This window comes from Bolinopsis microptera, chromosome 9 (assembly GCF_026151205.1).
Source record: "Bolinopsis microptera isolate Bmic1 chromosome 9, MBARI_Bmic_1.0, whole genome shotgun sequence".
NCBI lineage: Eukaryota > Metazoa > Ctenophora > Tentaculata > Lobata > Bolinopsidae > Bolinopsis > Bolinopsis microptera.
The window spans coordinates 3,022,868-3,049,852 of record NC_087080.1 but is presented as its reverse complement, the minus strand read 5'-3'; the positions used below and the strand labels follow the sequence as shown (position 1 = coordinate 3,049,852).

Here is a 26,985-nt window from a genome sequence, read left to right as displayed (position 1 = left end):
GTGCTTAAGTACAGCCACATTAGTGGGAACTTTATCTGCGATCATTCTGACCTAAAATTTTACGACAAATTGATTGGTGGTGGTTTAAGAACACGAAAATACTCCTTTCTCCCCAGCGGATTAAAAAATAGTCGGAATTCTACCAGCATTTCAACGAAGAGTTGATTGGTGAAAGTACGGGATAATAATAAATAATTTTCTTTCTTTAGAAATTAAATTAAGCACTCAGATGAGGCTTTCTTCATTAAGACCAATGATTTGCGAATTATTGATATTGTAACGCGAGGCAAAGAAAAACAAGCGTATACAAATGTAACATAATTGTTGTACATAAATAAATGGTGAATAATACAAGAAATAGATGATTTTTAGTCAAACACTCGATTAAGATCTGTTATATCTGTACTATCAGGCAAGTTCATCCAGAATACCCTACTACTCGGGGCCATAAGCCTGCACAGTTTACGTATATAATAATGTCTTGTTTTTTGGGAGTAGCTATCACCCGGGTCTCTTCCTGGGCGAAAGCTATTTTTCAACCTATGGAAATGAGTCTCTCGTCTTTTTGTCTGAGAAATGGAGTGAAATGAAAGGAAACCTCGTCATGATTTGTTTTCCATTCCATTCCTACAGACCCACGCTGGAAACTTACAACTTTAACATCTTTAGTTTTTTAGTTGCTTGTTCCGTAGGACCTTGGCCACGTTTCAAAGTCTGTGCAGTTCATGCAGTACCCACCTGTTCAACTGCCTGAACAAAGTCCTTATAATCATGAAGTTGACCGGATTGTTTAATGGACAACTCCACTTTATGGTGGAATGAGTCTGCACTCATAAAGGTGTGCACTGGCTCTAGATACTTGACCGTTATCTTGTCCAGGTCAACATCTGGGCTGTTGATAATTGAACATAGGGCAGTAAATAAAGTCCAACACTTGTTTTGAGCAGAACAATTGTCTGCCCAAAAAATGATCTCCCTGCTACCACCAATCTTGCCAACTGGCAAAATGTTTTATTGCCCTTATCCAAGTCGAGGACACATTCTCATCTTTCCTTCCTGCGGGCTGCGATTGACTCATTCCAAAGAATCGCTAAAGGAGCTCCGTCTGACCCCAGCCTCGCGAAGGTCTCGTTAAATGTGACAAGGCGTCTTGTAAAAATCGCCTCCTTGTACTCCGGCATGTGTGGTAGTAAAAGAACTTTCTCCATATCAACAGAGAAGGAGCAGTGAAGCAAATCGCTTCTATCTCTTTGGTAATGTTCCCTTGCCTGTCGATAATCCCGCCAGTCTCAACTTATAAGAGAATAAAAAATTTTAGAGCAAATTATGACGTATATTTTGAAACGTTCTGCATTGACAAATCGGCAATTTTGACGGCGAAGCTAGCGTTTCTGAAGTTTATGACCATCACCAATCGATCCGCCGTGAAAATTTAGATTTGTTAGTACCGATTATATAGTTTCAGTTGGCAGTATCAACATTTAATTAAACGTATAATGGCACTTAAGCACTTTTGTGAGAAAACGAGCCCGTTTTCACAAAAGTGCTTAAGTGACATAAATTGTTTTCTCCCATGCCAAAAGACCCACGATCACCAAATTACCGTCACTAGGCCAGTTTTGGGCGTAAATAACAATGCCACCGTTTTCAGTTCCCGAAATGGCACCGTTTTTGAGATAAACGGCACCAGTTTTCCAAAATGTTACTTAAGCACTTTTCTCAGAAAAATGACCATATTTTGCATTTTAGGGGGTTCCAAAAAGGGGGTTTCGGGAAGTCGGCGAATCTATCCAATGGTCCTCAGGGATAGTTCTCGACCCAAAAACAAAAGTTAGACCAAAAAACCCGAAATTTCCAAAATGTTACTTAAGCACTTTTGTCAGAAAACGGCAGATCACACATGGCATACACACATCAGATCATTACATAGGAACGGCGTCGTGTGAAGAAGAAGGTATTAATTACACACAACAAATACGAGACAAGCTAATATATAATCTGTAACACTTATTAAATCTAATTACTATCGATAAGGATAGCTACCAATAAAATGTTAGACTTATCCGCCTAGTTATGTTATCTGATGCCAAAACGGAAAATATTCGGCAATTTCAAACTCCCCTTTATGATATTATATATTACTGGATACCTACAAAACAGATTTCTGATACATCTGATCACATATCAGAAAATATTCCCGTAAATATTATCCCTAGCCTAGAGATACAATCTATACTAGTTTAAAATCTGTCCGCTTGCATTGATTTTTCGTTATAAAACCGTAATAAATCTCTCTCAAGTTAATCACAGCTTATCTGAATAACAGCAGCGATAAAATGGTTCAAAAATTTACAAAACATAGTTTATACAAAAATCAAGAATTTCATTTAACAATTTGGAAAGCAGAAAGAATGAAGATTAACCGTCTGGGTCGCCGAAGGAGATAAAAGTTTCAGTTTGCAGTTTCTTGTGGACGTTGAACATGAGCCTTTCTTTTTCAGAGGGCAGGATATCTTCCACGGCTACAGCTATTTTCTGTAAAAGTGATTTAATTTAATTAAGCTTGTTACTTTATGATAACGGTGTATGCTGTGATGTGATAACTGATTAAGTATTAGCTTGGTGCAAGGAATCAAATTTCATTTTTAAGTGCATTATTAACGAAGAAGCCTATCATAAAGGATATAAATCTTCACTTATTAATTAAAACGGCCAATTATCAGCCATTCTCACAATCACACAATAAATCCCATGCAGTGCACGAAAAATTGCTAAATTGGCACAAAGATTTAGCAGAATTCGGGAAGCGGACGCAACTAAAGACATCGCAAAATTTAAAAAAGGTATGCATTTGAATGAGTGAAGAAGAAAGAAAACTAAAACTACAAGCTACTGAATAGATTGTATATTTTACCCAACATTGGCAATATTCCAACTTTCATTCTCTCATCGAGGGTGGTCGACCTTTCTAAAGCAATAATAAACAGCAATGATTCATTTATCAAGATCAGGGTATTCTTTGATGTATTAAATTGTATTGTTATCACCGTGAATGCTGATTTACTCAACGACCTCAGTATAGTATAGCTTTAGATTACCAAATCTTTAAACCTAAACTCTACAAGTTTATCCATCTCCCCATTTTACCCAATATAGAACAATTTACATATCGGTAGGTATAGTGAAGTCAAATAAAAAGGAGAATGAAATTCACCTCCCACCACGGTGTTGGGTATCTCACCGTATTGATTTCACTCTCCTATTTTGTTGATTTTACTATAACTTCCAATGTAACAAAACCTAAATCTCACTACTCAGTAGCTGTTTAGAAAAGAAGGAGGAGACTAGCTACCTGTTTAGAGTACCCAGATTTAGCTCTAGGTCTGGAGGTAGAGCCGGAGGTAGAGCTGGTTCTGGTAATGACAGTCTCTGTGCTGCGTCTCACTGACTGGTCAGACGCACTCAGCTTCACTGACTGGTCTGAGGAACTGAAGAAGAATGCTAATGTTACCATGGTTACATGTAATGTTACCATGGTTACATGTAATGTTACCATGGTTACATGTATGGCTAATGTTACCATGGTTAGAATATAACAATTTGCGAAAATGTATCAAGAGTTTGCAGTTGACCGGCACTCACCAGTGTATGACAGGTGACGACAAGCCGTAAGTATTATAGGGGTCACGAATATCCGAATACATAATACATATAAGTGTAACAATTTGACTTAAAAATACTTAGTTACAATAGTTAATAATCAGACTAAGTAACAGCATGTAATACACAGTGTAATATACATTATACATTATACACTGTGTATTAGTGTAATACACTAACCTCCTGGAACAGAACCCGTTACGGTCCATATGAGCTATAACATCTACAGCTTTATTGGGATCCTCTGTTGATCTGTGGAGGGACACACTGTTCCTGTTCCTGGTTAATTAATTAGTTAATTAATTAGTTAATTGATTAGTTTATTGATTACATGATAATGTTATCAGTCCAGATTGAATCAAATATATAGAATAAATCAATAATCATTGAATCCTTTAAATCCAAGTTTAAGCAAGACTAACTGACAATCATTGCATGTATTCTTAATTTTTCATCACAATTATGCAACCCAGCGACACCTGAACACCTAAAGACCTAGTAACACCTAGTAACACATAGTAACACTAAACTCCCCCTACCTAGCAAGACCAGGTTCCATCTCCTAGTAACACCTAGTACCACCTAGTAACAACTAGTAACACCTAGTATTTAGTAACACCTAGTAACACCTAATAACACCTAGTACCACCTACTGACACCTAGTTATACCTACTAACACCTAGTAACACCTAGGGTAACACTAAACTCAATTGTGCAACCCAGCGACACCTGAACACCTAAACACCTAGTAACACATAGTAACACTAAACTCCCCTACCTAGCAAGACCAGGTTCCATCTCCTAATAACACCTAGTAACACCTAGTAACACCTAGTAACACCTAGTACCACCTAGTACCACCTACTAACACCTAATAACACCTAGTAACACCTAGTGACACCTAGTAACACCTACTAACACCTAGTAACACCTACTAACACCTACTAACACCTAGTAACACTAAACTCCCCTACCTAGCAAGAACAGGTTCCATCTCCTAATAACACCTAGTAACACCTAGTAACACCTAGTAACACCTAGTAACACCTACTAACACCTAGTAACACTTAGTAACACTAAACTCCCCTACCTAGCAAGAACAGGTTCCATCTCCTAGTAACACCTAGTAACACCTAGTAACACCTAGTAACACCTAGTAACACCTAATAGCACCTAGTAACACCTAGTAACACTAAACTCCCCTACCTAGCTAGAACAAGTTCCATCTCCTAGTAACACCTAGTAACACCTAGTAACACCTAGTAACACCTAATAGCACCTAGTAACACCTAGTAACACTAAACTCCCCTACCTAGCAAGAACAAGTTCCATCTCCTAGTAACACCTAGTAACACCTGATAACACCTAGTAACACTAAACTCCCCTACCTAGCAAGAACAAGTTCCATCTCCTAGTAACACCTAGTAACACCTAATAACACCTAGTAACACTAAACTCCCCTACCTAGCAAGAACAAGTTCCATCTCCTAGTAACACCTAGTAACACCTGATAACACCTAGTAACACTAAACTCCCCTACCTAGCAAGAACAAGTTCCATCTCCTAGTAACACCTAGTAACACCTACTAACACCTAGTAACACTAAACTCCCCTACCTAGCTAGAACAGGTTCCATCTCCTAGTAACACCTAGTTACACCTACTAACACCTAGTAACACCTAGTAACACCTAGTAACACTAAACTCCCCTACCTAGCAAGAACAGGTTCCATCTCCTAATAACACCTAGTAACACCTAGTAACACCTAGTAACACCTAGTAACACCTACTAACACCTAGTAACACCTAGTAACACTAAACGCCCCTACCTAGCAAGAACAGGTTCCATCTCCTGGAACCCATTACTCGTACTCCTGTCCATCTGTTCCTGTAACATCCTGTTTCTGAACTGCTGCTCAGCTAGCTGGCCCTGTAGCTCCACTATGATGCTGTCTGACAGGGCTTTCTCCTTCTCCGCCTGTTCGTCCCACTGTAACAGCTGCTGTGTTAGTTCCGTGCATTTCACTTCCCTTAGGTGTAGGATCTCCTCCAGATACGCCTGAAACACACACCTAGTAACACCTAGTAACACTTAGTAACACTTAGTAACAGCTGCTGTGTTAGTTCCGTGCATTTCACTTCCCTTAGGTGCATGATCTCCTCCAGGTACGCCTGAAACGCACACCTAGTAACACCTAGTAACACTTAGTAACACTTAGTAACACCTAGTAACACCTAGTAACACTTAGTAACAGATGCTGTGTTAGTTCCGTGCATTTCACTTCCCTTAGGTACAGGATCTCCTCCAGATACGCCTGAAACACACACCTAGTAACACCTAGTAACACCTAGTAACACCTAGTAACACCTAGTAACAGCTGCTGTGTTAGTTCTGTGCATTTCACTTCCCTTAGGTACAGGATCTCCTCCAGATACGCCTGAAACACACACCTAGTAACACTTAGTAACACCTAGTAACACCTAGTAACACTTAGTAACAGATGCTGTGTTAGTTCTGTGCATTTCACTTCCCTTAGGTGCAGGATCTCCTCCAGATACGCCTGAAACACACACCTAGTAACACCTAGTAACACCTAGTAACACCTAGTAACACCTAGTAACAGCTGCTGTGTTAGTTCTGTGCATTTCACTTCCCTTAGGTGCAGGATCTCCTCCAGATACGCCTGAAACACACAACACTGTACTCTGGACTCTTTAGACACCGTAAAGTGTTCTCTTGAAACTAAACTCTAGACACCTTATTGTCTCTCTATATTCTCTACAGTGTCGACATTGTACACTGTACTGTGTACAGTGTCCAAGGTGGACATTGTACACAGTTAGTGTCTATTGCAGGCACAATGTACATTGTACAGGTACTAGACCTTGTTCACTGTAAAGCTGTTTAACCACTAATAAATAGAAGATGTTGTACTGCACTTTTTTGTGGCAGTATATTCTGGTAACTTAATCTCACTTAAACTTAAACAATTGTTATCTCTGGAGATTCCAGTATTAGTCAGTGTAGGGTACAGCTTATAGACAGTTTAATGTTATGCTTCAGTTACAGACAAAACCATTATGTAATGGCAACTCCGTGGGCAGAAAAATACACAAACTTTGTTTAATAAATCTTACTTGTGATGTAAAGAATTTTAAAGGCCTCGACATTTAGGACGAAACATATACAGGGAGGAAGAGAAAAGTGATTTGAAAAGAATTAAGAGCTGTAGTCTGTACTGGAGTATATAATTTGAAACACAATTAATATTCATTATTCAATGGTTGAAGAGAAACAAGCACATGATGCAACTTAAGTTTTAATGTAAATATATTGTGTGGGATTCGCTACTCAGTTCAGTTGACTGTCAATAAAGTTTTATTACACAATCAAGCTCCAGTTAATTATGTAAAAGTTTTGACAAACAGTGAATTTCAGCGACCGTGGTGTTATAAGCTTATATGGTTTTATTGCCGCATGTAACGAATCTAGTCAAGTTCAACTTTAAATTTCTGTAGGGTTAGGAGTCCCTATTTCATGTTAAATTGCCGTATAATTTTGCAAGGAAAAACAGAACTTAAATATCTAATATTTTAGATTTCATCCTGGAACTAATTGGGTAATTGGTTAAAATATCGTAACATATACCAAGCTGACATATTCAGCAACATGATCACGACTACAGTTAACAAGATCTCAATTACAGTAATTGAGTAATTGAGTAATTGACAAATCCTACCTTTTGGTCGACCACTATTTTCATTTGTCTCTTCAGTTTTATCAGTTCCTCTTCAGCTGACAATTCTCGTTCTGATATGGTACTGAAAGAACACCTATAAATAAAACTTTGCACCTTCTTAAGAATGGATATAATGCAATTTGTAAATCATTGAACGGTGACTGTTGAGTTCTGAAAAATTGTATTTCTCTTCCTTCTTCATAGCTATTAATTTCAATTAGAAGAAAGGATATCAGAATTAAAAAGGTTAGCATTTTAGTGTCAATGGTAATTGCTCAAATTTTAGAACAAGTCTTATAGGATATAGAACTAATCAAGAAGTGTTTTATCGCGAGAGGAGGGGTTTAAAGGTACAAGTTCAAAACCAACTCAAACTTACGAGAATGTACACACAGATCTCGCCCGGAGACTGCAGAAATTATCACCATCAAACAACTTATTTAAAACATCTACTTAGTATTATTTAGTATATAATATACTTAATTAAGTATATGTACTTAGCAGTAAGTATCATTCCATGAACAATAGATTTCCCAGCCAGCGTATGTATTTTATAATATATAACATATTGTATTCTTTAGACTGAAAATATATTCTAAAGAATACATATATTCTTTAGAATAATAATATTTGCTTGTGACTGTGACTTTTCTAATTTATGTGAGTTAAGAAATATTTCCCTAAAACCCTGAACATTAAACAGCCGTTATGTGTTACGTTTTCAGGTAAGCGCGAAGTAAGTTTCTCGGTAAAATATCTTCAATCCTAACTTTGCAAATCTCAGGATTTGTTTTCCTGAAATTGATATATCAGATCTATTTATAGATCTGTCTGGCTGTCTGTACCAACAATATGGTTTAGCTGGAGGTGCACACTGCACGGGTAATCTGGATATCAGGGCAGTTTGGTTATCAGCTACAGTGTAGTCCCAATATTATAGAGGCACAAGATAAGTTGTCCGTTTGGAAGACTAGATATTAGTCCTCATCTAGTCTAGATATTAGTCCTTATCTAGTCTAGATATTAGTCCTCATCTAGTCTAGATATTAGTCCTCATCTAGTCTAGATATTAGTCCTCATCTAGTCTAGATATGGACACCTTCAACAAGACGTTGTCTCACGTTTTGACTTTTTCTAAATTGATTTTTAGAGTCTTATATAGTCTATTGGCTATGATAGACTCGATTGATTGGTTGCAGAATCTTCATAGCTTTATGACTATGAAATCAAAATCATGCTATCACATAAATTGACAGAGCTAGACCACGTTAAAGTCCAATGATACAAATATCACATTTTCTGAGATGTGATAATGATACAAATGGGTCTGGAGAGACTGAATGTTATCAATTTTTTATGAAAATTTCGTAACATGATGCCTGTCTCCTAAGGAAGCAGTGTACAAAAGGAAATCGTTATTTAGGCTCATTATGATACAAATATCACACATTTTCGTTTCAAAATTGTCCGTTTTATGATGTGATTATTGAATCCCCTTGACCTCTTTTTTCTGTTTCTTTGAACTCAAACTGTACCAGAGGCAATTCCAAACAGAATTAGTGAAAAGTATGATACAAAAATCAACCTCCCGTTAGATGTACTACAATTATCACATTGTATTTTAAAACAACGAAATATAGCTATTTTTCGGGTCCAGTTCTCTGGGTGGCTGTTTGAAGGGTACATAATTCATTAATAAAGATGAAACTTCATTCACACCTACAAAAATGGTAACTCCGTATGGATACAAGGATGAAAAATTGTTCCAACCACTTGAAGGATACAAATATCACATTTTTTGTGAACCAAATTTTACAAGTGTAACATTCGTGATAAATGTATCAATATGGGTCTATAGAACGAGATTCTTTTTGATACATGTACAATAAACATTATTACTCCCTGAACATCTTACACAGCACATCTAGGAACCAAAATAGGATACGAATATCACAATTTCAATTTAAATAATTTTTAATTTTTTTAAATTTTTTTTAATCTAGTGATATTTGTATCTGAAAAGTGCTTATTTAATGAAATGCCTATTACTTATTGACTATGTTTAATAATATTGGATGAATTGATCTTCAAAAACAACATTCACACATTATTGACATTGATTCGTGAAAAATATTGAATTTAATGTGATATTTGTATCTTTTACAGGTCATTTATTGATTGTCAATCATTACAACATAATTTTACAGCCTAAAGCACCTTGAATAGCATTCAAAACATCAAAATAGTCCTCACTGGTTGTCATTATAGCCTACCCTAAGTGATGTGTGATAATCGTACCATATTTCGTATATTTAATCATTAATCGCGGTACATATAACACCCACATGCTTCAGAAAGGTTTGATGGTCACATCTATCATGATAACTCACTGAAATCATGTAAATTCGATTTTACACAGCCATAAACAAGTTTCCCTGTGATATTCTTATCATAAAGTGTACAAATAACAAATTTAGCTGTTTCATGTTGATGAATGAGTGATTATTGTATCCTTGTTGACCAAACTACAAATTTTTGTGGTAATTGGTTTAAAATTGGCCGAGTAATAACTATCACATGGTTTGGCAGTCAAAATTCGAGCATGTGGCAGTCAAAACGTGAGACAACGTCTTGTTAAAGATGTCCATATTAGTCCTCATCTAGTCTTGATATTAGTCCTCATCTAGTCTAGATATTAGTCCTCATCTAGTCTAGATATTAGTCCTCATCTAGTCTAGATATTAGTCCTCATCTAGTCTAGATATTAGTCCTCATCTAGTCTAGATATTAGTCTTTATCTAGTCTAGATATTAGTCCTCATCTAGTCTAGATATTATAATTAGTCCTCATCTAGTCTAGATATTAGTCCTCATCTAGTCTAGATATTAGTCCTCATCTAGTCTAGATATTAAGATATTAGTCCTCATCTAGTCTAGATATTAGTCCTCATCTAGTCTAGATATTAGTCCTCATCTAGTCTAGATATTAAGATATTAGTCCTCATCTAGTCTAGATATTAGTCCTCATCTAGTCTAGATATTAGTCCTTATCTAGTCTAGATATTAGTCCTTATCTAGTCTAGATATTAGTCCTTATCTAGTCTAGATATTAGTCCTCATATATAATAGTCGGACTCTCGACCACAAACAGCAACATTAGATTGCCCACCTCAGGCTTTAAACCAATCAGTAATTGGTTAGTTAGTTAACTTACCTAGTGTGCCCACTACAGGTGGAGGAAGCATCGTTCTGTACTCTGTTTCTCTCCAGTCTTATTAGAGCTTCTTCCAAATCTAGTTGCTTGTCACTGAAATATAAACTTTAGGTAACTTATTTTAAGTTACCATAAGTAACTTCTTTATGTAACTTTAGGTAACTTATTTAAGTAACTGTAGGTAACTTTTAACAATTAACAGGATTATTACAGTGTTATATTGTAGCGAATATTTTAGTTTTGTACAGACGTTTTGTTAACAAGCTAGTGCGTGATATTGAGCTGGCCGTATTGATAGTTAACCTGTCCAAACTATGTTGGAATGCATGTGTAATACACTCTGGAATTTGTCATTTGTATGAGTTCAGAAATATTTGCTGAACTGATTAATTAAATTGGTTACATTTTCTCTGAGCTACAAATCGTACTCTTGTTACTACCAAGTTCTTGTAAGTCTTGATTAGGAACATCTGAGAAGATAAATAGTAGCAGAAAGTTAGTAATAGTAAAGTTAAACACATTGTTAGACAGCTTTGTAATGCCACATTAGGCAGGCGTGTCGAGTGTAATGTACAGTGGCACTTGTAAGTTAATACGGCTACAAATATTCGTGTGTAATATGTGTACTTGTGTATTGTGTCATGTACCTGCAGAGCACTTCCTTGTTCAGTTTATGGTTTGAGTGTTTTAATGATAACCTAAGAGTAGATTGCACTTAGTGCGGTAGAGAAGTACAGTTGTATAGTGAAGATTAGGAAATGACATCATGTCAAGATTGTACTATATTTGCATTATATTATGATAATTTAGTATATTGTATTTCTATGTGGATTCGATTTTTGAATCTAAATTCTGCATTTATGGAGCATGCAGATACAGTCATTTCAACTGAAACTTGCCTCATTGCAAATACAACTCTCGTTTCGTTAATTCAAACCTTTCAACATTTTTCTACTTGAAAAAAAAATGCAACTTGTGCTTGCTCAACTTCTTTGATGACTGTGATATATAGTATCTACCAGTGCTGCTGTGTTACTTAATATAACGCAACCAGATTATCTGAGCTAGATTCTTGTTAATTGATTCAGCGATACTCACCATTTCTGGAATAAACGTTTCATATATCCCCATATATCTTTCCTTAGAAATAGGGTCAATCTTCTAAGTGCTGAATTTCTTTATGAACACATTGTGAACTTTTCCCTCATTTGCGAAAACTTTGAACTTTAATACTGATGGCTTTTAAGCCAAATTTGTCTCTCCATATAACATGTTATCTACTTGTCAGTTCTCAATAAAGTATTTATGTATTGTCCACAGTCCAGCATGTTTTTTAATCAAATTAATTGTACACGACATGTTTACACACATGAGTTCAAGCCAAAACACCGATACAACCAAGACAGCCAAATCGATTACAGCCAAATACAAGTACACACATTATAGATTAGTCGCACATTTGTTTCATTCTATCATGATATGATCGGCCCTAACGATCTTTTATGAAAAGCACTGAGGGGTGATATGATATATATACGATTTTTTAGATATCATTGAGCATAAGCAGTGATACAACGTATCTCGGGATGATCCGCAGAGTCTCGACTAGTTTCGGCTTACCGCCATCAACAGGATCGATGACTCATCTCAATAAATGTAATAGATTTGTAGTGTTGTAATTAGTTTAAAACTATGCTTAAAACTGCTTATGCTCAATGATATCTAAAAAATCTTAAGATCCTAACGTATTTTATCTTGGGAGGATTGCGGCTAATTAACACCCTTGCTGGACAATCTCTACTTTCCTTAACGTCAGCGAAAGCTTTATCAACATGATATATACACAGAATATAAAATGGGTTTACATTTTCACTGTATCACAAAATATATAACATACCTTATTGGGTATTTGAGAAAGGGAGTGTAGTCAACTGAGTAAACAACTGGAAGATCGAAGGTGTGGCTCCTCAAACACAAACTGTAAGAAGGTTAATATCTAGTGCTTAAATTTAATAGCTTCATTACAGACTGATATAATAGCTTCATAACAGACTGATATAAGATCTGATCGTTACAACAAGGCAATGATAATACGCAATTACTAAATGAAATTAAGGAACATAATAACATCATTGAAATATAAACAGGATCAAATAGAAATGTGATTTACCTGAAATCCACAGAGTTAAGAGCAGTCATAACGTTAGCCACTATGTGGGCCTCCTCGTTCAGCATAAAACTCCCGTGATCGTAAAATCTCTTCAAAACAGTGTCCTCCATAAGAGCAACTGAGAAATACTCTGACAGTCTCTTCTCCATCAGTGCCATTCGTATCCAGGCTCTTCCCTGGAGATTATACGTGTACTTTAGATAAGATGTTTTAGATCATAATCACAGATTAGGCTTGTAGTATGTAATCTTATTTTACTAGTTTTACTACTCCACCAACGGTTTGAGTATTTCAATTTCACGTGATAATTGATACATTAATTCTACTGTAAACAATTATATCTACATAATATAATGTGTATTACCTTGCCTCGTGTGGTTTTCACATTATCCATCAGATTTATCTTCTGAATGCAGTTGTAAGGGACCGACTTGCAAGCAAGCTTGAGAAACTCCCAAAACACAATGCCGTCTGCAGTTCCAACCTGTTTCTTGTTTTGAACTGAAAAAAAAAAAAGCTTTTTACATACAGTAAAATTTCGATAGCTTTGTCTGATAAGGAGTGCATTTGATTAAGAAAGCATAGCTTAATTACGATCAGACAGCTAATTAAATTATACTATAGTTATTGTATCTAGCAATTTCAAGTCAAGCATGATTTAACAGCTGAATTCAATAACAAAACAAACTGCTTACCATGATAACGGTGACATAACAAGTTTTCTATTATGTTACAGAAATTAAGGAGATAATCGCTGTTATCGTCGATTACCCCACTTGTGCCTGCCTCGTCACATAGTGTTTGTATGCTCAACCTGAGGAATGTGGTTGTCTGGGAACAGAGTAAGAGTGAACAAAAGGGCTATTGACAACAATAGGACTGGTGTATCAAACAATTGTTTGATCTCAATTTATAAAGGAAAGCGTTCAATAATTTTGAAATGATTCTGATAGAAGGATTATCAATTTCAAATTTTATCACTTCAAGGAATTGTTCACATATTTCATAATATCCGAGGCCGAGGGGTTAGGAAATGCTTACTCTCTAACTTTTTATTCTGCTCAAGGGTTATGAGATGGTCAGATTGATTACATAATGTGTGAATTATCTTTAAGATGGCAAAAGGAATGAGAAATTTTACCTGCAAACAGCGAGGAAGTTTTTACGGTCAGTTGCATTCTGTCTTGACAAAGAGTCTTTTAAAGCATTAGACATGAGTTCACAACACAAAATCTAGTCATTGCATTACCCCTCCTACATAATTGTAGCTTAAGATAAATAAAGATCAAATAATTATGTTTTATAGAACTATTCGAATAAATGTTTAATGAAAGAACAATGAACAAATATCTGAAAAGTGGAAGTGGGGGCGATTACAGAAACTGACGACGATTTTACTTGGGTGTTGCAGATGTTTTCATGTTATTGGATAAGTGGCCTGTGTACCAAGCAGAGATGATAGATAGTGAGACATTCAAATAATAAAGATTAGATTAAGTAGCACATCTATAGTTTTTAATCTGTTGAAGAAAGATAAGATAAGATTTAAATTTATGCCTCTCTGGGCATCTCATATACAAATATAATTACTTCAAAACTGTACAATTTACGTTTAATTATTATATTAAAATATAAAAATTAAAAGAAGTTAACTGAAAACTTGGCTGATAAGTGCCTAAGTAAGGCCTTTTAAATTGACCTTCTTCCTCTTAGCTATTATTGGATTATCTTTCATATAATTTACATAATTACTCCTGTGAGCTACAGTAACATCAATTCTATCAAATATATCATATGAAAGTTCCCAGTGATGACCAAGCTTATTAGCTCGATATCCATGAAGCCGAAAGGCATCTAATCCCCTCTTGAAACCAGTAACCGACTCACTAGCTTTCACAAGTGGTGGTAGACTGTTCCAATAGCGCAAGACCCTTTGGGCAAAGAAATCAGTCTCATTTGTGGTGAATCTATGAGTCTTTGATCTAGCAGCAACAGTCCTACCAGAACGACCAAATAAATCGGAACCATAACCCACAAAGCCTTCCTGGATCTTGAACATCTCAATGAGATCTCCACGAACCCTGCGTTCAAGCAGGGTGGTGAGGTTCAGCTTATCCAGTCTCTCTCTGTAAGTCATGAGTCCCAATCCATCAATCATACGGGTGAACGATCTCTGGACACCTTCCAATTCAAGAATCAGTGACCAGTTTCCATGCCTAGCCATCGGAGCCCATGCCTGTGAACAATACTCTATATGAGGCTTTACTAAAGACTTATACAAGCCCAGCATAACGCTTGTTTCCCTCGATATAATATTTCTTGTAAGCCAGGCAATGGTACCATTAGCTTTAGCAATGCACTTTCTCACATGATCCTCAAAGTTGAAACTGGTGTTAAAGACCACTCCAAGGTCCTTCTCGCTTTCAACACATCTCAAAGGCAAACCACCAAACAAGTACTGATTCTTAGGATTACAAGAACCAATTTGCATGACCATACACTTATCTACATTAAAATTTAAACACCAACGAGACTCCCAAAGTTCTAGCAACTTCAAATCAGCTGTTAGATTAATAAAAGGATTAACAATCATTTTAACATCATCAGCAAAAAGTTTGATGATAGCTTTGATCCCTTCTGGAAGATCATTTACAAATAAAAGAAAGAGCAATGGTCCCAAAACACTGCCTTGGGGCACTCCTGAAAGTATATATTTAATCTCAGAAAATGCATCTCCTACTTTAACTTTCATAGACCTCCCTACTAAAAAGTTTTCTAAAATACCAATAATCTCCTCAGGAACACCAACATTTCTTAATTTAACTAATAAACGGTGGTGTGGTACGCTATCAAAGGCCTTAGAGAAATCATTTAAGTATAATATATCAGCACAGCCACCTTCAGCCAGCAAGTCATTGACAGCGTCAATAGACTCCAATAGGTTAGATAAGCATGACCGACCCTTCATGAAGCCGTGCTGTGTGCTACTAAGCACCTGTTCAACACCGTCGAGAATATACTCCCTAAGAAGCTTCTCATAGGCTTTGCATAGTATACAAGTCAGTGACACAGGCCTGTAATTATTAGGACTATGTACTGACCCCTTCTTGTGCAAGGCCACAACAGTGGCAGTTTTCCATACCTCAGGGATATACTGCTCAGAAGCACAGGCACTAAACAGCAACACAACCGCATCCACAAAGGAACTGTTCTCACTTAAATACCTCAGGAGTCTAGGATGAACACCATCAGGACCCATAGCTTTACTAATATCTAGTGATCCCAAAATCTTGGCAACACTTTCAGGGTGCACCATAAATTTACTCCAGAAGTAATCATTATTACATTCTGTGTAACAATCTTGAGGCAGAGGGCCAGAAGGTTCAGGTTTGAAAACTGACTGGAAAAAATCAGCTAACACTTCTGCAGTCTCAGAGGGAGACTTGGTCTCAGAACCATCATCTGTTTTGAGTCTTTCTACAGATTTTCTTAAAACACTTTTAGATTTAAGGTAATTAAAAAGAGGTTTACAATTTAACTTAAACAATTTAGTCACTTTATTCTCATATTTAATCTTTGCCTTAATCTCAGCGTTCTGGTACATCCGCTGCTCGTACTCGGCTGTGTTAAACATCACCATCGTAGGATTCTCGTCAAAATCCTTCCATGCCAGGTCCTTGCACTTTCTTTTCCTAACCAGACTAGAGCAATCCCAGGGTAACCTCTGTAAGATCTCCCCACCTTTAGTTGTTTTAAGGTGGGTGGTTGGGACACGATCTGAAATGACACTAAGTTTTTGGTGTAATTCTTCCCACATCTCTTCGACCTGAAGATCTTCTCTTGAGTACCCCCAGCTGATGTCTGATGACTGTGTGTTAACGAAGTCCTGATCCACCTTATACCAGCTTTTCTTCTTAGATGTAAGGAACTCGACATTGTTTTTAACTTTCAGCTCAACCAGTAGTGATACATGATCGCTTTTACCCAGAGGAGCAAGGATATCAACATTGTTTACAAAACAATCATTATTGCAGAAGACCTGATCAAGCAAGGAGCATTGAGTAGTATCACCAACCTTCCTGACGCGTGTTGAAGACCCAGTGACATACCACTTCAAACCTTTCCTGGTAAAGACATTCAAGAATTCTGATTCCATCAGCAACCTTCTGTCACATGAGTTTGGTGGGCGCTCGACTATACTTTTGTCCCAGTTAACATGAGGTAGGTTCACATCACCAACTATCACCAACTCTTCATCCGCATTAACTGGTAAACGTTCAAGAGCACCTAACAGGCCAGCATTGTCCTTCATATCAACAAGTGAAGTAGACCGATACAGACAAACAACATTGAACCTAACAGAGTCGATAACAATATTTACTGCAAGTGATTCAAGACCAGTAAACCAATCCAATCGTTCTACCCTCAATGCTTTGTGGACAAAGATAGCAGATCCCCCAAAACGTGTATCATTAGGTCTGTCTGCACGAAAGAGGTTGAAATTAGGAATAGACACTTCAGCGTCAACAATATCTGAATTTAGCCAGGACTCTGTCACACAAATGATCTGAACATCGTGAGTCTCTGACAAAACCATGAGTTCCGTCATCTTATTGTACAGGGAATTAGCATTAGTGTACAGCATCTTGATACCCTGTGATTCCTTCACGCAACTCGCTACTCGTTTTTTTGACTTCACAGCATTCTGGACAACATCTTCTTTATTATCCACATGCTCTTCATTTGTTACAGGAGCCACATCAGTTTTGAGTTCATTCTTTATCACTGGTTTAGGCGCAGCTACTGGCTTTCCCTTCTTCTTGAGATCAGCCTCGGCCTTTCTCTTCTCTCGAGTATTCCATTGAACATCTCTGTCTGCTTTGATCATGTCAGGGTTTATCCACACGTCATCTCCTTGCTTGCTACCTCTGTATACAAAGCCACGTCCATTATTGTGCATATAGCTTGCTCTCTCTTCACTCTTTAGAACAGCTATAACCATCCTGCCTCTGAACTTGTTACGATTAATACGTGAAAAATCTCCAACTCTTTTTGCCGACTGAATATCACTTGTTGTAAGGTCAGTTGCATGCTGGCAAATGATGTCCTTCAGCTCAGCCTGGCTCTCTGTTTCCTTTCCTGAATCCGGCAGATTAGACACAACTATGTGTTTGACTCTCTTCAAACGTTGCTGCATGTTTGCATCAATCTGTTGAGTGATTGTTGACAAAGCAGGGCCTGATGCTACCTGGACTACCTCAGTTATCAACTTGGTTTGATCTCCACTGGCTATTCTAGCCCAACTCCTCGTAATCTCTGCATTAGCTGCACCAACCAGCGTACCAACAAGGGAGTCCTGCAATGACTTCTGGACACAACTACTCACTGCCTCTGTCACAGAAGCTAGACCCATCTGGATCTCTCGTGCAACTGTTTGACCAACTTCCATAGACACTTGAGTCTCCTTCAGTCTCACTGGCACCTCGAAACAAAAGTGACAATTCCACTGGGTCAGTTCCTTGACTGTCTTTGTTGTTAGTCCTTGCATCCCAGCGCAACTCACGTGCCACCACATTTCACATGATGAACAGCCTATCCACACATCTACTCCCTTTCCTCTCATCGTCTCACTCTCCTCAACTCCACATCCGTGACACTTGTCTGCGCTCATGTCGTTCGTCTTATCATTTTCAGAACTGGCTGGGACACTATCAATGTGCCCCGTTTGCCTGTCATTACCATTCATCCCTGAACTCAATAAATGTAATAGATTTGTAGTGTTGTAATTAGTTTAGAAAGCAGGAGACCATTGGATAAATATGATCTTTCTAAGTTCAACTATACAATAGGGTAGTGTGAAGAACACAAACAAACACCAAATAAGTAGAGCATAAGTAGTAATGGATCTGAATCGCAAAAACTCAATTTATTATGAATCATGAAAAATATCAAACTCTGCCCACACTATTAAAGCAACTATGTATTATTGATTATGTAGTAGGAATAATTATGTAGTAGTGATACCAGTGATCATTTGCGAATGAGAAGGCTTACCAAACTAATGGACGTAATTATAGACACATCAAAGCATCTACTAAGGTTTCAGTAAGAACAACCAGCAGAATTTGCTTCCTAAACGATTACTTTACGGAATCTTTCAATTTAAATGGTCAAAGTAAAAAAAAATAAGACAAATAGTAAGTACACGACAAAACTATATCCATTACCTTTTGCTCATTAATTGAAAGATTGGTCGAAACATGATACACGACTAGTTTTGTTTCACTGCCACTATAATATGTAAGGACATGTGGCTGTTATTATGAATTAGTAGTAAAACAATGGTTTTACATTTTTATTTCATCAGACTTTGTTAACCGAAATAAAAAAGATTCTTTAAAATAAAGCCCAAATGTATACGGTTAGTCCAACCTCAAGAGGGTTTAAGGCATCATATAGTAAGACACTTATACTTTCGGCATCGCAGGAAAACATTTGATAGCGCTCGATTCTATTTAAGTACAATAAAAAGTCATTGTCATTGCGCGGCGCTCATCGGATTAATATTGTTTTAAAATATTATCTCTATTCATAAATTTACATAAGACCCCGAGCTTAAATTTACATGGGACCTTACTGGGCCGCGCTCAGCCTGTCATTCCGCCTAATCTTTGATTCACGATGTCAATCCTTCGCAGCTCGGTGAGGCACAGTGGTGCATTTTGCCGATCTTGCGAGAAGAATTATTTGATGCGCGGCGCGATCCAGTAGTGCATCGCGCTACAACCTAATCTCTATTCGGCACGTTAATGAACATGGTATAATAGCCTGAGGTCCCCAGGTAACATAGGACCCCAAGCTTCTACAAATATTCGTTGTCGAGTAGTGTTGAATACTCATATCTACATAATTATTGCATTGATTTAATATAGGAATTATATATAAATATCTTTGACCACGTTTAATTGTCAATGAGAATGGACTTGGCGCGCGCGGCAGCTTTGTTGTAAGCGCAGCGCATAGCGGCTACAAGTTAGGCAGTTGCTCTAACCAAAGCCCTCTCGCTTGCAGTAGCGCGCGACCACCGTACTGCCGTTTTCTCAGAAAAGGCAGTAAGTCCATATTTGCCATTTCGAGATATTGCGACTTTTGCGTTTATGGTTTTTTCTCCGCTTACTTTTTGCGTAAGATCAAAAGTAAACACGTTGAGTTATCAATAATTAGTCAAATTTTAATTTGTCAAAAAAATTAAAGCTTTGAGCCGTCCATAAGCTTAGATATAACCATTTTTATGCCAAATAATCGAGCTTATTTTTCATACTGGATGGACTTACTGCCTTTTCTGAGAAAACTTGGACTTACTTCCTTTTCTGAGAAAAATCTCTGTTCAATATTTTTCTGAGAAGGAAGTAAGTCCAAGCTTTTTACTAAATTTTTTAGGTTTGGATCTATGTATTTTGGATTATATTTTAAAATATAAACAGTTAGGTAAATCTAAATTGCTCCATATCATATATAATAAATGTTTTTGAATAATAGTATGCCCTTATTTAGGCAAACTCGCCAATTTTGAAAGATTTCAGTGCATTCAATGATATCTTATCGATATTTTGATGAAAATGAACTTGATCTAAAAGATATACCTAAACTAAACATTCTCTGCGATTATAACAGCTCAATAACTGCTCCAATGTTTATGTTTTGCGAATAAAATACATCTGGCGTTTTTGAAAATCGGCCACCAAATTTTTGTTGAGGCCTAAATGAAAATTTTGATCACTTAAGTAAAGTTGAAATGTAATTATACATCGATTCTGAAAATTTCAAGCGAAAATATCAATCGGCAGTAAAGTTATGTTCTTTTTGGGAAATCGCTTTCTAAAATTCCGCTTTTAGCATGCTTTTATAGGAAGTAAGTCCAGTTACTTCTTCCTATCACAGATAGTTTATCTCAGAAAAGGCAGTAAGTCCACGGAATTACTTCCTTATCTCAGAAGATTTTCAAGATTTTCTCAGAAAAGGCAGTAAGTCCGGACTTACGTCCTTCTCTCAGAAAATAATTGGCCAAAACCGAACATAATGTTTCTCAACTGGGACTTACTTCCTTAGAAATTGCACACAACAATGTTTCTATACATTAATATATAGCTCATGTTGTAGAGAATTTTCTACTGAAAATTTTGATACCAATATTGTCATATTTCGAAAAATTGGACTTACTGCCTTTTCTGAGAAAACGGCAGTGTAGGCGGCAAAAATATATTCAACTTGTGAAACAAGTGCGTCACGCAGTACGCGTATACACATGGCTATGTGAAGTTAGGCAGCTGCCGATAAGATGCCGCGCGCGTTCAGCGTTCACCTTTTAAAGACGCTTTTTGGGCGCTTTTTGAGCTTTTTTTGACGCTTTTTGGCGCTTTTTTAGCGCTTTTTGACGCTTTTCTGACACTTTATGGCGCTTTTTTGGCGCTTTGTGTATATTGTTTGAGTAATTTTTATTTTTCTTAATATTGTATTTGTTCGATCAGCTAACGCGGAGACTAGTTCGAAGGGGTGCTATTAGATTTATCTTCGTACATACATATACGCTTGTATCCAATTTCCAACGATTATAAGTCTTACCTTCAATGTACAAGATGGATTAAACGGATTAAACGGATTAAACGTTAATTGGTCAAGAGAAGCCCTAACACTCCTGGCTTGACAATACAAGAATGAAATCATAACCTAGAAATCAGATACGAAAACCGTGAAGAAACAAATATCATAATTTAAGCTAAGTCTCTCGGGAAACGAAGTGCATCTATGTTAACTTTGTAGGTTTACAACCTACCAGGACGCGCGCCGAGTTGGACTCGTCGACGGTCCTGTTCCAATATATGGAACAGATATTTTACGAGTATCACCCGTTAATGTTAACTAAGAATTTAGCAATCTCTTTTAAAAGCTTTGGTTGAGTGAATATGAGATCCATTCCCTCGAAGAGGTTGGTTTTAGCTTCAGGGCTAAGGCGGTCCCTGTTGTCTTGGTAGAGGGGGCAGGTTCTAAGCACATGAGCCTCATCTTCAATTATGGGATCAAAGAAGGGTAACTCTGCCATGTACTCCAGAGTGTTCTTGTCCTTAGTGGAACATGTAGGACAGATACGATTTAGGATGTTGTTTCTTCTGACTTGTCCATGGCGTCCCGTTTCAATATTTAGGCGGTGAGAGCTAGTCCTTATTTGGGCTAGTCTTTTTGACTGGTTATAGATAGCAAAGCCAACCCCCAGCATACTCTCAGGTACATCTCACAAGACCACTATGAAAGATTCCACCTTAAGTTTATCAAGTGGTCCTTGTCTGTCCATTCAAAAGCATCAAATATAGGCTGCTGGGGTGAAAGTGGGCGCCACCCCCTCTTCTTTGAAGCCTGCAAACTTGCAATAGATCTCTATAGTCGTCTTGAAAGCACTGAAAATGAACTTCTCTCCGCTGCATTTCACGAGCAGATTATGCTGGGCCTTCCTTGGTACACCAACATCTCTAATCTTCTCACCAAATATAACTTCCCCCACTCATCCTCTTCAAAATCCAAGCTCTCTACCCAAATCAGTCACAACATGAGGGAAGAATTTGTGGATACCTGGAAATCTGCCAAGGCATCCTCACCTAAATTAGAATTCTACAATCAAATTAAACATGATTTTGAACCAGAAACATACTTAGGAGTGGTTAAGATCCCCGATGCTCGGAAAAGCTTAACAAGGTTTCGTATTAGCTGCCACAATCCTTACATTGAGAGGGGCCGTTACGAAACCCCCCTAGTACCAAGAGAACATCGATGGTGCACCTTTTGCTTTTTCAGCAAGGGGCTTAAGCCTATTGAGGACGAAATTCATGTTCTAACTGACTGTTTACTCTACTCCTCAGTTAGAGAAAAATTTAACTTCCATCCCAAAAATATTACTGACCTAGCCGGTTTGCTATCCGATAAAACACTAGACCCTACAAAATTTACTGCCACAGCAAGAGCAATACATTCAATTCTCTCTGTGAACGAAAATTTTACAGCCTACTATAAGAGCCCAGATTTCCACTCAAATACTGGCCAATGCATAATGCTATAGGACCTCAAAAATAGTATTATAAAACATTTCTATTTTGTCCCTACACATTTGTAAATAACTAGAATTGTGTAACCTTAAATTATTTCAGAATTATAACTATTGTGAATTCAATAAAATAATTATCACTTTTGTATCCTTGTATCCTTGTATCCTTGTATCCTTGTATCCTATGGAAGATGAGAGAGAGGTATTTTTCACAACCAAAACTTGATTTAATCGAATTGTAAAATCCAAGTTTTCTGTTGAGCTGTCTCTCTTCATCCCATTGCGTTCTAAAGCAAGAACGGAGAACATCTCGTTTCTGAATGGGTGATAGTTGCCTTTCGTTCGTTTCTGCCAGAAATTGATTCATCGACGTAATGCCGGAGTACCATGATAGGCCCAGTTTTCTTTTGTTCTGTGAAAGCATGTCGAACAAGGGCGTCCGATCCGGAAGTTTCCATGCTTTCTAGTCTTCGAACATAGTTAAATACTTGGGGACTGGCCTCAATAGCAAGAGGGTATCGACCCGTATCGCCCCACACTCCTGCATTGGAGGTTCTTTTGCCGACGCTTATAGTCCACTTTAGGAAGGAGAGGTGAACTTTCTCGATCTGATCTTCGGCAATTTCCTTGAGTTGAGGGAACTTGTTCCGGGAAGAGAATGCCGTCGTGAATTTGGTCTGGGGTAACCATATCTGACAACCGTAAGAGGCGATAGGGAGAACTAAGGCGTCGAAAAGCTTAAATATCACAGTTTTCTTAATTGACTGTAGGTAAAAGTGTGTCAAACAGTATATATACATTCAATTAAATCAAGTGATGCAATTGGCAGAGCACAATCAAATTTTAAGTGTTGCAATTGGCAGAGCACAATTCATTGCTACCAATAATTTTTTTAAAAAAACATTTTAACAAAACACTTGATCTACTCCATTATAGGGGCAGGGATGAGGTTGTATGAAACTTCTGATAGCTGAATCTCACGTTTGGTGTCCACCTTCTTTCCTCGGTACCCTCGTAGAGCAATAAGAGTTGTTCTCAACATTGCAATTGACTGTAGGTCAATCATACTTTTGAGTGAGAAGTAGCTTCTGATAGCTTTCTGCTTCAATTTCACTTGTGCTAGCTTCAGACTTCCAGTAAGAGTAAATGTTATGCTGAGGTAGGTATATTCTCGGACAGAGGAGATGGATATTTGGCCGTAAGTGAAGTTTTTGCTTTCTTTTAGTATCCTCCCAGCACGGTTGAAAACCATGATAGCTGTTTTAGATATGTTAACTGACAAGCCCCACTCAAGGCAGTAGGATTCGAGAGTGTTGAGATGTGTACAAGATAAGATGCACCTACCATATACTAGGTGACAGAGGGGCCTCGGTATTGCAGTGAACTCGTAACCGGAAGTTAACTGATTCGAGACCCACTTGTACCATCAATACCTGAGGATGTGCTAACGACTTCCATACAACCCCCCCCCCCAGCTGACTCAGCTGAATGATCGGAAAATCTTTGATTTAGGGTTACATGATATGAGGAGAGGCCCTGTTAAAAGACTTAGGGTGTTTTTTTTCGTAGTTTCCAAAATTTACCCATGAAATTTACCCATTGATCATCGCACTACATGGAAAACTAACTTTTTCTCTATCAACAATCAAATTTAAAAGTAATAATTTATCAAATATTAACCGTGAATAAAAACAACATTGGTAAAATAATACATGTTTTTTTTTTGCTTGAGCTGTAAAATCCTCTGGTGTTAAGACTACTCCATCAGATCCCAAATTTGGGTCCACTACTGTTAAGGAGACTCGTATCCAGTAGGGGCTGACAGCGGTAAGCTTCAGTGTCTGCTGGTAACCGACTCGGCAACAGTAGTGGTTCCCATTTTTGGGTTGGAATGCCTGACACAAGAAAAATGGACACTAGGTCCAAAGTAGGAAAGCAAACTGGAAAGAAAGCTGATATCTGTGGATTTTGTTCAAAGGAGGTAATATGTGATTGTATTCAATGTGAAGGAAAATGTGGACGATGGTTCCATGCGGCATGTAGTGGACTGTCGGAGTTGCAGTTTAAAGACCTAGCAGAAAATGAGGATTCTGAGTGGTCATGTCAAAGATGTGGCAAGGAGGAGAAGAGCAACGAAGACGAAAACCCCATAACTGAAGCTATCCGAAAGTTGAGGAGACAGGTCGAAGAAAGTGTACAACCATCTACTCCAATATCAAAGGACCCTCATATTGTGGAAGAAGAGGGAAAGGAGTGCTGTTTCCCAGGTTATGAAAATGTAAGGGATCCATCTCAATTGAAATTAGGATCATGGAATAGTTGGGAAGTTCTAACACAATGTGAGGGAATATATGGTGTTGTAGTCAAATGGAGAAGAAACATATTTCTGCTTCCCTCACGGGCTGCAGGAAAAGCATTCATCTAGGAAATGACTAAAGTGGCCAACAATTTTTCAGCAGGCAGTACTATGGAATCAGTGACCATGACCCTTTTGATGATAATGCCATCACTACTGTTGCAGAAACCCTCAAAGAGATCCAAAGCAAAGGAACACACTGAAGTGTTGAAGAGAAGGCTTGTTTTGTGGCAGGCAGGTAAGTTAGAAGAGTTGCTGCGAGAAGGACAGGAGATTCAGAGAAGAATGGGAAAGGGGAAACATGAACATGGCCATGTTGAGAGAGTCTTCACTCGACTTATGATGAAAGGTAAAGTCAGTGCAGCAATGAGGTGGATTGGCGAAAATGCCACTGGGATTCTTGAACCCACTCCAGATGTGATAAAAGTACTGAAAGAGAAGCATCCCAAGGCATCACCTGCATCAAAGGGAAGCTGTCTGAGTGGACCAGTGAGGAGAGTAGAGCCGGTTATCTTTGACAGTATTGACGGGGAATCGATAAGACAAGCAGCAAAGAGAGTACAGGGTGCTGCAGGGCCTTCAGGAATGGATGCGGATGCGTGGAAGAGACTACTGTGTTCTAAACAGTTTGGTAAGAAGTGTGAGGATCTATGCAATGCTATAGCAGGGATAGCAAGGAAACTATGTGTCAGGAATCTGGATCCAACGATGTTGACCTCATTGACAGCATGTCGACTTGTTCCTCTGGATAAAAAGCCTGGCGTCAGGCCTGTTGGCATTGGTGAAGTCTTACGAAGGATAATAGGGAAGACAGTGATGACCCTCCTACAGAAGGATCTGGTTGGTGCCACTGCTCCTATTCAAGTGTGTGCTGGTCTTCAGGGAGGAGTGGAAGCAGCTGTTCATGCTGCGAGGGACTGCTTTGAAGATCCTGAAACTGAAGCCATCATCTTAGTGGATGCAGAGAATGCATTCAACTTGCTGAACCGAGAGGCAGCTCTTAACAACATGTATATTGTATGTCCAGAAGTTGCTACCTACATTATGAACACCTACAGAATGCCTGCTAGACTGTTTATTGCAGGAGAAGATGAACATCTTTTTAGTGAAGAAGGGACAACACAAGGTGATCCACCTGCTATGGGATTTTATGCATGTGGTACAATACCATTGATTGATGCAGGAAACATTGAGAGAAAAGTGACTCAGATCTGGTATGCTGATGACTCTGCTGCTGGGGGAAAACTGGAAGAAATGAGGAAATGGTGGGATAACCTCTGGACCACTTTTTGGTTACAACCCTAAATCTTCCAAGACATGGGTGATAGTCAAGCCTGAGCACGAAGAGAAGGCAAGAAACTTGTTCCCAGATGTCAATGTGACAAGTATTGCCATTAGATCCAAAAATACACCCATTATGCTCACTTAAAAAAAACTCTAAATCAGTAGGCTGTCACTCTATTAATGCACCACACCGCTACCTCCACTGCACTAATAGTTATACAATAAATTCTACAATCCTAATTTTGTGTCGTGATGGAGACCGGTGTTCATACAAAACATTTACTAGGTTGCCGTTTGGTGTGAGCAATAGCGAACAGCACGCACACTCCTTTGCCCCGTCAACCTATATCTAATCTATTTAAAGAGTGACAACCATACTGCACATTGAATTAGAATTCCGTTAAATATCAAATTGATTTATTGTAAACTTGTTTAATCTGTAATAAATGGCATAAAATTGAAATTTTTGT

General features: G+C 37.9%; 1 protein-coding gene across 1 annotated transcript; it reads right to left on the bottom strand.

Annotated features, from left to right (window-relative positions):
• Positions 1-1,997: 1,997 nt before the first annotated feature.
• Positions 1,998-18,568, bottom strand: LOC134821075 (RUN domain-containing protein 3A-like). Its single transcript, XM_063831743.1, has 14 exons — positions 18,538-18,568; positions 13,924-14,052; positions 13,478-13,596; positions 13,147-13,283; positions 12,783-12,958; positions 12,510-12,590; positions 10,613-10,705; positions 7,779-7,808; positions 7,400-7,481; positions 5,903-5,974; positions 5,489-5,718; positions 3,841-3,939; positions 3,353-3,488; positions 1,998-2,535 (listed from the first exon to the last, which is right to left on the bottom strand). The coding sequence occupies exons 2-14, from the start codon at positions 13,995-13,997 to the stop codon at positions 2,419-2,421; spliced, it is 1,446 nt and encodes a 481-aa protein (XP_063687813.1). The 5' UTR covers positions 13,998-14,052; positions 18,538-18,568; the 3' UTR covers positions 1,998-2,418.
• Between the last annotated feature and the right edge of the window lie 8,417 nt (positions 18,569-26,985).